Consider the following 11,976-nt stretch of genomic DNA (forward strand, 5'->3'; position numbering starts at 1 on the left):
TACTAGCTGACGATGGCGCAGAGCTTGGAGCGCATTGGTGTCCATTTTCCCATTTTCCCATTTGTCCTGCGCTCTTCCGGAAATCCGTCTGTCCAGTGTCCCACCCTCCCAGACTCCCAGGCCCACCTGTGACAGGCTATGCCCGGGCGAGGCCCTCGTCCCAGTTTGCCGAAGGTCTCCGTATACCCGTCATGAGATGTGGCGCTGGGGTATTTGCGTCACTGCGGCGGTGATTGGGCTTGACGCCCAGCGGGCCACAGGATACCGATCGTGAAGGAGGCACCCGGCCCTGGGCTAGACGCTCGATCTGTTGAGGGGGTTCCGCTCATCCTGAAAATGAAATGTTGTCGAAACGTGGATGTGGTGCGTCAGGAGAGGGGTTGAAGAAGCTTGCTGGCTGCCTACATAAACCGCATTCTCTCCCTCAGACCACGACATAATCTTCTCTCAGAACAAGGACAGATCCATTCTACCATTCGCTGCACTCCACTTCTAAAGACAACAGTCTCAATTCATTCCAGGCTTCTCCTAAACCATCGACATGTCTGCCCCCAAGATTCCCACCGAACAATGGGCTCAGATTGCCGAGAAGGTCGGTGGTCCTCTCCAATACAAGAAGATCCCAGTCCCAAAGCCCGGCCCTGCGGATGTCCTGATCAACATCAAATATTCTGGCGTCTGCCACACCGACTTACATGCGCTCAATGGCGACTGGCCTCTCGATGTCAAGCTGCCCCTTGTCGGAGGTCATGAGGGTGCAGGCATCGTTGTGGCGCGTGGCGAGCTGGTCACCGATGACATCGCCAAGATTGGCGAAGCTGTCGGTGTCAAGTGGCTCAACGACTCCTGCTTGTCTTGCACATTCTGTCAGCAAGCCGATGAACCTCTCTGCCTGAAGGCCAAGCTGTCCGGCTACACCGTCGATGGCTCGTTCCAACAATTCTGCGTTGCTTCCGCAAGACACGTCTCCCATATTCCCGAGGGCGTGCCTCTCGATGAGATTGCCCCGGTCCTCTGCGCCGGTATTACAGTCTACAAGGGGTTGAAGGAATCAGGCGCAAGACCCGGCCAAACGGTAGCCATCGTGGGTGCCGGTGGTGGGTTGGGTGCTCTCGCACAACAATATGCGAAGGCCATGGGACTTCACACCATTGCCATCGATACGGGCGACGACAAGAAGAAACTTTGCGAGGAGATGGGATCCAAGGTGAGCTTGTGCTTGGTCTTGGTAAATGCAACATGATCTAACCCTGCTTCAGGTCTTCATCGACTTTGCCAAGTCCAGCGACATTATCAAAGATGTAAAGGCTGCCACCAAGGATGGCCTAGGTCCGCACGCTGTCCTTCTCGTCGCCGTCAGCGAGAAGCCCTTCCAGCAAGCCGCCGAGTATGTCCGCCCTCGGGGTACTGTGGTTGTCATCGGTCTCCCAGCCAAAGCCTACATCCGAGCACCAGTGTTTGAATCAGTGGTGAAGATGATTCGGATTCAGGCTTCGTATGTCGGCAACCGACAAGACGGCGAGGAAGCGTTAGACTTCTTTGCTCGTGGATTGATCAAGGTGCCATTCAAGACGGTGGATTTGAAGGATCTTCCGAAAGTTTTCGATTTGATGCACCAAGGACAGATCGCTGGACGATATGTGCTGAAGATACCAGACCCTGAGTAGAGGTTGCAAGCGAAGCAATCATGGGGTCGTCAGGGTGACGAGATCATGACCGAGCGATTGTATACATAGTACTAGCTAAATGAGCAACGATGTTTTTTGGACTTTGACAACTCTAGCATATGAGAGGAAGCCTTTTCTACCCGCCACTATTCAGTACCTCGTCAACTGCTGGTCCGAAACAACTGGTGGCCGAGAAAGAATACACATTCGTCTCCTCCCTTTCTCAGTGAGCCACTCATGTCTGAGGTCAGTGGGTGTGTGTATACAATTCAGGTCACCTCACTTCTCTGTGCTACCACCACTACCACCCCTACCATACATAGCCGAGGCTGATAAACTCCTGAGTCAGCGTGCATGCGCTTGGCCTTCGAAACAAGAGGCTGGACCGCAACCTGGCCAATTGGAGCGCAGATGAGCGATGGTAACCTCGACCAGCTGCCTGATACTAATGTCCGCAGTCTCCTCCCTACGATGCATGTAGCCAGTGCCGAAACGCCTTTGACTTTCCCAGTTTGGATGTTCGAGACGGCACTACCAGTGACCACCATAACTATGACTTGGTACAGCCTCAACCCTCGTCCGATCAGGGCTCCTAAAGCCACCGTCCTCGGCCCAGGCTTGCCTATATCACGACTCGCCTCCCTTTACGGCGGCGACAAGCTCGACCCGCGGCCTGTCTTTTGTCGCTGCGCAATGCCAACATGACGGCCCCGAAGTTTCTGTTCATCAATAAGCACCCTCAATCCGACTCGCTTTCTCACAGCAACAAGCAGGAGCGGATCTCGATCCATAGCCATGTGCAAAAAGGCCGGAGATACAAGAAGGCGGACCACCGTATCGGCCACGACACTCGGCTGCCCCTGCTCCAACTCCAACCTGCCCGTCGTCCGAGGGGGGAGTCTGGCGGCGACGCCTTGGTGACCTCCGATCAGTGCCCGATCGAACGTACGTCGCGGGACCAGATGCCTGACAGCTCCAGGCAACCTCTGAGCCCGCAGGCTGCTGGCCTCCGCGACGCAATCTCCTCTCTCGGCTCCAGCTCGAACCGCAGCACGCCTCAGTCTATCCCAGTATTTCCTGCTTCGGCAGAGGAAAGCTTTGATCCCTTCGATGTCACTTGTATTAGGGTCGATGGAGCTGTCCATAGCCTCCTCCAGTACTTTTTGCTGGTCCAGCATCCCGGCTGTTGGCATATTGAACGAGCCAGTCGCCCAGACCACAAGTATGTCTTTCAATTCGACGCCATGTCCGTGATTCAAGGTTGCTTGCACGACGAATACAACATGTACGCACTCCTGGCTTCCATGGCCAGCTTCATGACTTATCTCGATGAGATCCCTCCGTCCAGAGATGGAAGCTACTATATCCACAAGGCTCTGAAAGCGTCACAGGAGTACGTACATAGCCACCAACCCATCACCGGGAGAATGATCTTCAATGTCTTCCACCTTGGCTGTGCGGAATGGTATCGATACAACGGCCATGCCGCATATGTGCACCTGAAAGCGGCCAAAAAGTTGGTCGATGCAATGGGTGGCCTTAAGGCTATGGATGGTCCGCTGGTTGATCTCCTCCTTTCTGGCGATCAATATGTCGCAGCGGAGCTCAGGCAGAAACCTCTCTGGTCCCCAACCGACTTTGAGTCTGGCGACAGCCATCCCATGACGGCACATGGCCTCTGCGAGCTTCAGAAATTGCTCTCTGGAAAGGTGAAGACAGCAGCAGGTCTCCTGACTTCGACACAGCAAGAGATTGTCCCTACCGGCCTACGCTGGATCATCCTCGACCTCGCCGTCGTGCTCTCTGTCCTCCGGTCGTCGCAGTCGCCTGACATGGCACTTGGGAAACTTCCCGCAGACGGCATTCACTGGGTCCATATTCGAACTCTGGCGATCCGACATCGCCTCTTGTCCATGGACCTCAGCGACCCCCGCAGCGGCGCAATCCGCACCGCCATTGTTCTGTGGATCTTCCGGATCTTCACCATCTCGGGCCGCAAGAGATCTATCAAGATCATCGCACCGTTTTTGCGCGAAATGCTGCTCACCATCGTCGACCATCTTTGGGACGGCCATGAGGAGGTGCGACTCTGGATCCTTACCGTTGGTGCCCTCTCGGCATCGTCAGGCAGTGATTGCCATGACTGGTTTGTGGGCGAATTGAGGAGATGCCTGACCAGCACGCTCGACAACCCTGACCCTGACACCATCTTCGATGCGCTCATCCTGCTGTCCGAGCGATTCTTTTACTTGGCCCTGGAAGAGGCATCGACCCTGCGGTCCCTTGCAAAGGATATATATCATGTGAGGCTCGAAGAAAAGGAGTGAATCTCATCTACATCTGAGCTGGTTGCAATCGCAGAAAGCCCGCTGCTAGCCCGACCGTGATTTAAGCGCGGCAATGTGAGTTAGGGAGAGGGTTCCCATACCCAAGCGAACGACAGATCACGCAACGGCGATGACGGTACTGTACAACAAGGTGCGATGGGCTTCGATGCTAGAAGATGTAGGCTGAGTTGATGCAAGCATGGACTCTGTTTCCAATTCTGTCTCTACTCATGTTCCTGCTCATGCTCATAATCTTTCTTCCTCTGGGAGGCAGGAGGAAGAACCGTAACCTCAGCTGGGATACATGAGGCTAAGCCGACCGCGCCGCACCGGAGCAGACCAGAACAGAAAAGCATCTTGCTTGGCTATCGTCCATGGACATCATTGACTGGGTTGCTGTTTTTTCATTCTTTTTCGGGGTTGGAGCTCTCTTCTTTCCCTTCCACTCTTCCACTATCTTGACTCAAGACATGGCCCACTTCCTCCACTCATTCTCTTATCCTTCGGTCACATCTCACCGTCGGGCCTTCCCCCAAGACCTTCCCTGCTCATCCTCAACGTCATCTGATCTCTTCCATCTCGCCATTCCTCCACTTCGCCTCAGTCGAGGTAGGTATCTCTGCGAGTTGACGCAGGTCAGGCCGAGTCCCCCTGGTGGGATGAGTCGCCCGACGACTTTGCGCGCGACCTGAGTCGAATGGAGTCGAGCAATGATGCCCTGCTGCACTTGACTCGGTCGGCCTCGTCGGTTTTCTCGGGGCGATCACTTGTTCGTATCTTGTGAGCGCCTTTTCTGATCAAGGGCTCTGGTGGACACGCCGTAGTTGTTGCTGGGTGGACGATAACGGCAGTGCTAGGTGAGAAAGGAATTCCTGACCCAGTCGCTCTGCAGTCACGCCAGACTCACGAGGTGTGCAATCGTTCATCACACCAAAGAAACGACCTCGATATCGCCTGCGGGGAGGCAATCACATGTGTTTTCTTGTCCCCATATCACACATTTTCCGATCTCCTCACCTCTGCAGTCCAGCCGCACATGACACACATGACATGTACAAACACTATCTCCGCCTCTTCTCTACAACCACCGTTCTCCTACGCTCATCTCCTCCGGAGTGGTGGGCCTTGGACGCCAGGGCTCTCGTTGCAGCCTCCTTGCGCATGCGCGCCTGATAGGCACGCTCATCTTCGCTCGAGTCTTCATCGCTGCCATGGGACGATTCGCACTCGGAAGAGCTGGAACTCCAGCCTCCACATCGTTTACCGCCGCAGTCGAGTTTGACGCGTTGCCCGGACCGGGTCACGCCATACCGTTCACAGCGACAGCTGCGGTCGCTGACACTGGACATGGACGACGGCGACGAGCGCGAGAAGGCTGTGCCGCTGGACGTGCTGTCGTCGGATAGTTCGGACGGCGAGGCGGACTTGTCACTGCTGATGCGGTAGCCGGCGAAGCGCTCTTCCAGGTCGTCGATCGGCGAGCGATCGTAGTCTGCTTCGCACAGTTGCCGGGACGCATATGGTTTGCCTGGCTTCGGGTGTTGGATCTTGCCTGGACTCAGGGCCCGGCCTTGAGGGATATCGCGACTGTGGCGGTTGCCGGCCTGGCTATGACCATAGCTCGTGGTGTTCGTAGCGGGCCGTTGTGCCTGGGCACCGGGCTTTCCGGATGGGACGTCGATGACATTGAGTTTGCGACCTGTCGTCTTCTCGGTCACAAACTCCTTGGCTGGGTCGTGAGAGACGTGGTAGCCGTCGACTATGTAATAGTACCAGTACCGCGAGCCGAGCTTGAGAGCGTTGGACCCTTGGAATCGGAATGTCCCCTTCCAGGATCCGGGCTTGGCCGCGCCATCTTTGACCGAGGACAGTGGAAGTTGAGACTTGTAGTTGTCCCATGAACCAAGGAGATGGACGGTCCGGACATTGGGGGAGGTACGGAGGGTGAAGGAAAGCTGGACTGCTGGTGACGACATGTTTTTGGGTTTAAATCCTTTTTTTCGTCGATGATGTATTCACTATAGCAACTAGACACGATTTGTCAGTCAGGGTTTCTCTGGAAGCAAGAGTGGAAATCCAACCTACAGATTGAAACGAGATGTTCTGTCGTTGAGACTCGTGATTCGTGGCAATGCGTTACGCGTGGAAAATGAAATGCTGAAGAGCTGTATCGTCAAATCGTTTGAAATTAGAAGGATATTAGTGCAGTTGATGTGTCAAGCTGATGCAAATGCAGAAGAAGCTCCGGTCTGATACCGTCGATTCGAGCAGAATTAAAGACACAATGCCGTATGCGAGATAGATGGATGCCCGTGTGTGGTAAAAAATTAATGCCGTCTAGCAGTGAGAGAGATCTCAGGTGGGGCAGAGCTTCCTCGACAGATACGTCAAGGCAAGGGGATGACGAGAGTATCTAGGAAGGATTGAGAAAGATGCTTGCTGGATCCGTCTCGGGGTAGATTGACCGGCAATCGTGAGGGCAGGAAAACCACGCTGCGTGAAGGCGAGATGTGCTTTATGCTGCCGGTGAAACAAGAGGAGGCCAGCAAAAATAGCAACGTTCTGCCGGCGTGGTGGATGGTGAAGCTACCTCGACCAGTCGGTTAGAGAAGTCAGGCTGACTGCGGCTTTGGTTCGGACTGTTCGGCACGGGCTCACAGTGCTGTGCGGCACAGCTCGTCTTGCAGTAGCTCGACAGGGTCCTGGGAAAAGCTGGTACACTACTCGCCAGGAGTAGTGCAGTGCTGTGAGGCTTCTTCGCTTGATTGGAAGGGCCTGGGCTGAGATCGACCAGGACCGGATCCAAAGACAGGTAGCGATATCGACAAGGGTAACAGTGAATGCTTGAAATGGTATTAAGGCGGGAGTCGGTGGGAGCGGCAGAGCAAGATTGGTATGTGCGGTGGTAATTAACAAGGGTAAAGAGCTATTAGGACTGTCGGTGTATTGACAAGACCCGTCGACCGGCAACGGGGTTGGTTTGACTCAGTGGTTGATTGATAAAGAGAAAGGGAAGATTCTTTTTCGTCCAGGGAAAATGTCTGCAAAGACTGGTGATGGTGACGGTATTGAAATTAGCGGAGGACGTTAGCAATGGAGCAACAACAGAGACCAGCTCGTCGATGCGGCAAGTGTCGTCGGAGAGACTCTTCTTGTTGATGTTGAAAATAGATCGGCTACCAGTAGATTGGCAGATTCGACTCAAGAATAGTGTACCAGACACTTCTCTTTGCAGATGGATTAGGGAGGCTCAAACCAAAAAAAGAATATGCTTGAATGTTTTTTTCTCTTTTCTTTCAAAGAACAAGAATAGCTCGTTGTAACCGCACAACCAGAATTGACAAGACTTGCTTGCGTGAAGAGAGGAAAGGAATCCGGCGGTCGAGAGTAGGCTGGGGATGGCAATATTTAGCTACGAGTAAACATCTCGAGGTGGAGAGGCCCTGAGGGCCCATTACTGGCAGCAACAGTCACTGCATGCGGTGGGTTGGCTGGATGGGAGGAGTGTGCAGCGCTGATGCAGGAAGAGCACAAGGGTGGAAGTCGGACAGGCCAGTCAGAGGCAGTTGAACGAGGACGAGAGGAGCCGGGCGCGTAGCAGCGTGGTCGACCAGCCAGAGCGAGATAGAAGAGCGAGGGAGGAGAGAAGCGAAGAGCTAGCTGCGCTGCGGTGGCCAGGGTCGAGCAGGGTCGAGCAGGGTCAGTCCGCTCGACAGGGCGCTTAAGCAGCTGGTGATTGGAGTGACGGCGACCAGGCCGCATCCAATCCACGCCGCACTGCATCTAACAATAACCTCACTAAATGGGCAGGGGTCGAGGCCGTCAGGCCGGGCGCTTCGACGATGTGATGATGATACGTAATGGCCACGATCACGAGCAATTCTCTCATTCTGCCTGCATTGTAAAAACACCACACTATCGATCCACGCCGGGGCCTCGTGGCGACAAAAACAAACAACACAACCGAACAACCGAGAAGCATCAGGGAACGATCCATATACGGGTCGAGCTCTATATGTGCCGACCGTGATAATGCATACATAACCGCCAAAGACCCTCTTTGCGGTCTGATCAGCAGTCAGTCTATGGCAGTCGGCCCCATCCACTTCCCAATGCTCTGTACAGACCACAGTCAGTCGTATACTCCATTCCACCCACCATCAATGCTCCGTCCTCGGTGCAATGGCCCGCATCTAGAACCATTCCTTCGCGAGCCACCGGTTGAAGAACTCCAAGCTGGCCTCCGGTTGGTCCAGAGGAACCATATGCCCACCCGCATGGATTTTGATGAAGGTGAAGTTGCCATGAGACTTGACCTCTCCAATCTTACGCCCGTCCTTGCTGCCATCAAGCCGCAGGTCTTTCAGCTCGGCCGCCGCAAACTTCTTGTGATCCGGATACTCCAGCGCTTCCGTCCATGCCTTGTTGCCCAGCCAGTTGCAGATGAAGTCCGCATCGCCTGCATAGACCAAGACGGGTAACTTCTCGATGAGCCCTGGCACCAGTCGGTGGAATGGCTGCATCCAGTCACCCTGGAACAGAAAGTTGCGGTTGATGTCGAAGTTGCAGGAATCGTAGCTGTCCACTTCCGCGCCAAGGGCCTTGATCACAGACTCCTCATTGAGCCATTTGGTGATCCATCCAAGTTCGGGATAGCATAGGTTGCTGCTGTCTTTGCACTTGCCTCGCACATCGTAGACGTTCTGCCCAGTGCGCTGGTAAGGTGCCAACAGTGCATTGTTACAGTAGATACTGGCGGGAACACACGACCACACGCTCTCGCTGTCGTAGCAATTCTTGATCAGAGACTGGCATCGAGGCAGGGCATTGTCCATGGCTTGGCAGGACTGCTCGTCAAGCACTGCGGGCCAACCTCCATCACCGCAGGCCATTGGACGGTAGTACTCATACTGGGTGTATCCATCGGTAAGCCCGTTGCCAATCAGGATAGACTGCAAGTTGATGTTGGTTTTCTTGTGAGACAGGATTTCTGACGCAAACACCGGGATATAGTGTCCCGCGTATGACTCTCCCGCAATGTGGAAATCTTGTTTGGCATACTGGGGAAACTGCTCAAAGAACAGGGTCAACAGGGCGTAGACATCCTTGCCGGCGGCCACCGTGTTGGAGACGGTGGAGCCCGAGTAAGAGTATCCAACGTTCACTGGTTGGTCTAGGAAGATGACACTGGCGTTGTCGTTCCATGAGTACGGGTTTGGCACGACTTCCAGCTTCTCATTGATGCGCGAAGGCCCAAGTTCGAGGAAAAGTCCGGTCAACGACGAGCATCCGGGGCCGCCGTTGAGCCACAAGACCACTGGGTCGTTCTCTGGGTCGTTCCTGGATTCAAAGAACCAGTAGAACAAATGCTTGTCATTTTCATTGTCGTCCAGGTATCCCGAATACTGCTTGACACCAGGGTCAACGCCAAGTACGCTGGGGTCCACAGCCTTGACTCGGAGGTCATATGTGTCAAGCTTGCCGTCAATACGACGCTCTTTCTCGCCATTGGCATTCTCAACCCACGTCTTCTGGACATCCTCGCCACGAACAATGTGGTCCCATTGATGGTCAGGTCGGCGAGTGTGCTTCTTTGGGGTTGAAAAGAAGCTTGCACGGCTCATATCCTCGGGATACAAAGCAGCAACTTCATCCCAGATGGCTGCAGCCTCCACCGTGAGTCCTTTCAATGCGTCTTTCAGATGGTGGAGCTGATTGTCCAGCATGTTTTTAGCCTCGCCGGCAAAGGATTTGGGGAGCTGAATGGGCTGTTGCTGAGGAGCAACAGCAGCCGCTGCGGACCCCACCAGGAGGGCAGCGGTAAGGGCTTTCATGATGGATGGAGTCTGAGGGAATCGAAGGAGGTTCGTCTACGGACCCCGTCTAGGCAGCAGCGAATATCGATGACGTTGACAGACAACTAGTAGTAGGTGGAGGAACGGCCAAGTGAGCGTCAAGCTGGCACCAGACTGAAGGAAACAAACGAGATGGATGAGATGATGAGACGGGGAGGATAGGGAGGATGTGAGAGGGATGAAGGTGTTGATGAAACGGAGGGATGGCGAGATAGGCGTTGAGCTGCGACTCGTCACGAACCCTGGTGGTTGCTGGACGACGAACCACTCCGAGTCGGGGGGCATGGGGACCCTTGACATCATGTGCCTGTGAGAGGCGATAAGACCAGGCACGTGAGTCTGATTTGATCTGTACTATTATCTAATAGATTATGCCGCTAGTGATTCTTAGGGCTAGCTCATTTTCTGGTGCCAAGCCCACAATTGCTCTCTCCGAAACTTCAACTCGAGGATTGCACGACGGCTGCTTCAAAGAAAGTCGGTTCGCAACATCGCAACTTCAACAAGACCGTCAAGGAGAGACGTTTGCCCATCATGTGTATGTTCGCCTCATGTCTGCAAGTGTGACACGGCCATTGATCTCGAATAATCTGCTCTTACTCGAGAATCATGTCCTCGTTGCGCCTGTGCTGGAAATCAAGGTCGTCGCTAACTTTTTATCAACAGCTCTCGTCAGCGGAGAGAAGTCGAACTGTATGAGACACAATCCTAATCGGACATTTCACGATGCTGACCTCAAACTACAGTCCAGTACATCTTGCGTCTTCTCAACACCAACGTCGATGGCAAGCAGAAGATCATGTACGCCTTGACCCGCATAAAGGGTGTCGGCCGTCGCTACTCCAACTTGGTCTGCAAGAAGGCCGATGTCGACTTGAACAAGCGGTATGTCGAGTTTACAATGGTTGGGATAAAATGGGAGGCTGATTTAGGATTTCCAGTGCCGGTGAAATCACCACTGAAGAACTCGAACGAATTGTCACCATCATCCAGAACCCCACTCAATACAAGATCCCCGAATGGTTCCTCAACAGACAACGTGATATCGTCGATGGCAAGAACTCTCAAGTGTTGGCAAACGGCATGGAAAGCAAGCTGCGTGAGGATCTGGAACGCCTGAAGAAGATCCGGGCTCATCGCGGTCTTCGACACTACTGGGGCCTGCGTGTTAGAGGTCAACATACCAAGACCACTGGCAGACGAGGCCGTACCGTCGGTGTCAGCAAGAAGAAGGGTTAAGCGAATCGCTATCGATGTTGTCGAGGAGCCGGTGCCGGTGGTGGTTGGGATGGCCTGGGAAGACTCAGACCATTACTGCAAAATCTGCAAGTGGACCAAAAGAGCAATAGGCATGGCTGGGAGTTTTCAGTCAGTGCAACGATATCACAAATACTCATGGAAGTCAACGGTCAGTAGACTTCTGGACAAAACGCATGGCTAAGTTCAAGTTTTCATCGGGTTTTCTGTTTCTGTTTGTTCTGCGAGCGACAACCCCGTCTGGCTTAGGTTTCTTTTTCCGGTCCGCCCTTCATGCAACTTCATGCAGTGCTATGGAAGTCTTGATGGATGAGGCGTGCGACCCAATGTGGGACACAAGTGACACTCAGGTGCAAATCATCTACAGGTTTGGAGGTTACCGTGACAACTGTGGTCTCGCCTGGAATCCTGCATTCAGAAGGTCTCTGGACAAGCCTGTAACAACCTGTTGGCGGAAAGATCTGTCCAGCACATCCATGGCCCCAGCTTCCGCGATTCTTTCGAGAAGGAGAGGCCTCCCACCAAACAGACCAGACGACAGGTTTGCGTGCAATTCCGTGGACCAGCGCGTTTCCAATGTCTCAGAATGTCCCTGACTCCCAGTACGCTCAGCCATTGATATTGTCGCACAGCAGATTGAGTCCCCTGTCAGGCCACTTGTTGGTATCGGAACATTCGCTCATGTGTTCACTTTCCTACACTCGCTCCGCCAGAGGGATTTCGTGGACTGCTCGTGCATGAGGCTCAGCCGTATGCAACAGTGCTACCCGTTACAATGTTAGCCGTCTCCTCCTTCGATTGCGCCACGCCATCGACGGTCTCGTTTTGAAGTCCAGGTCTCCCAAGCCGACCTGCAATCCTCCCAATGCA

At 54.0% G+C, this 11,976-nt stretch overlaps 5 protein-coding genes across 5 annotated transcripts; 3 read left to right on the forward strand and 2 right to left on the reverse strand.

The window, feature by feature from the left end:
* Positions 1-541: 541 nt before the first annotated feature.
* Positions 542-1,667, forward strand: A1O3_05781 (alcohol dehydrogenase 1; the record flags this gene model as incomplete). Its single annotated transcript, XM_007735901.1, has 2 exons — positions 542-1,207; positions 1,260-1,667. The coding sequence occupies 2 exons, from the start codon at positions 542-544 to the stop codon at positions 1,665-1,667; spliced, it is 1,074 nt and encodes a 357-aa protein (XP_007734091.1).
* Positions 1,668-2,368: 701 nt separating this feature from the next.
* A1O3_05782 (uncharacterized protein) lies at positions 2,369-3,994 on the forward strand (the record flags this gene model as incomplete). The annotated part of the gene is made up of 1 exon (XM_007735902.1): positions 2,369-3,994. The coding sequence occupies one exon, from the start codon at positions 2,369-2,371 to the stop codon at positions 3,992-3,994; it is 1,626 nt and encodes a 541-aa protein (XP_007734092.1).
* A 1,061-nt stretch (positions 3,995-5,055) lies between these two features.
* A1O3_05783 (uncharacterized protein) lies at positions 5,056-5,970 on the reverse strand (the record flags this gene model as incomplete). Its single annotated transcript, XM_007735903.1, has 1 exon — positions 5,056-5,970. The coding sequence occupies one exon, from the start codon at positions 5,968-5,970 to the stop codon at positions 5,056-5,058; it is 915 nt and encodes a 304-aa protein (XP_007734093.1).
* A 2,217-nt stretch (positions 5,971-8,187) lies between these two features.
* On the reverse strand, positions 8,188-9,828 carry A1O3_05784 (uncharacterized protein; the record flags this gene model as incomplete). Its single annotated transcript, XM_007735904.1, has 1 exon — positions 8,188-9,828. The coding sequence occupies one exon, from the start codon at positions 9,826-9,828 to the stop codon at positions 8,188-8,190; it is 1,641 nt and encodes a 546-aa protein (XP_007734094.1).
* A 572-nt stretch (positions 9,829-10,400) lies between these two features.
* Positions 10,401-11,088, forward strand: A1O3_05785 (small subunit ribosomal protein S18e; the record flags this gene model as incomplete). Its single annotated transcript, XM_007735905.1, has 3 exons — positions 10,401-10,542; positions 10,596-10,734; positions 10,791-11,088. 3 exons carry the CDS (start codon positions 10,401-10,403, stop codon positions 11,086-11,088), a joined length of 579 nt encoding a protein of 192 aa, XP_007734095.1.
* Positions 11,089-11,976: the final 888 nt, after the last annotated feature.

The sequence above is a fragment of the Capronia epimyces genome, assembly GCF_000585565.1.
Source record: "Capronia epimyces CBS 606.96 chromosome Unknown aczIQ-supercont1.4, whole genome shotgun sequence".
Classification (NCBI taxonomy): domain Eukaryota; kingdom Fungi; phylum Ascomycota; class Eurotiomycetes; order Chaetothyriales; family Herpotrichiellaceae; genus Capronia; species Capronia epimyces.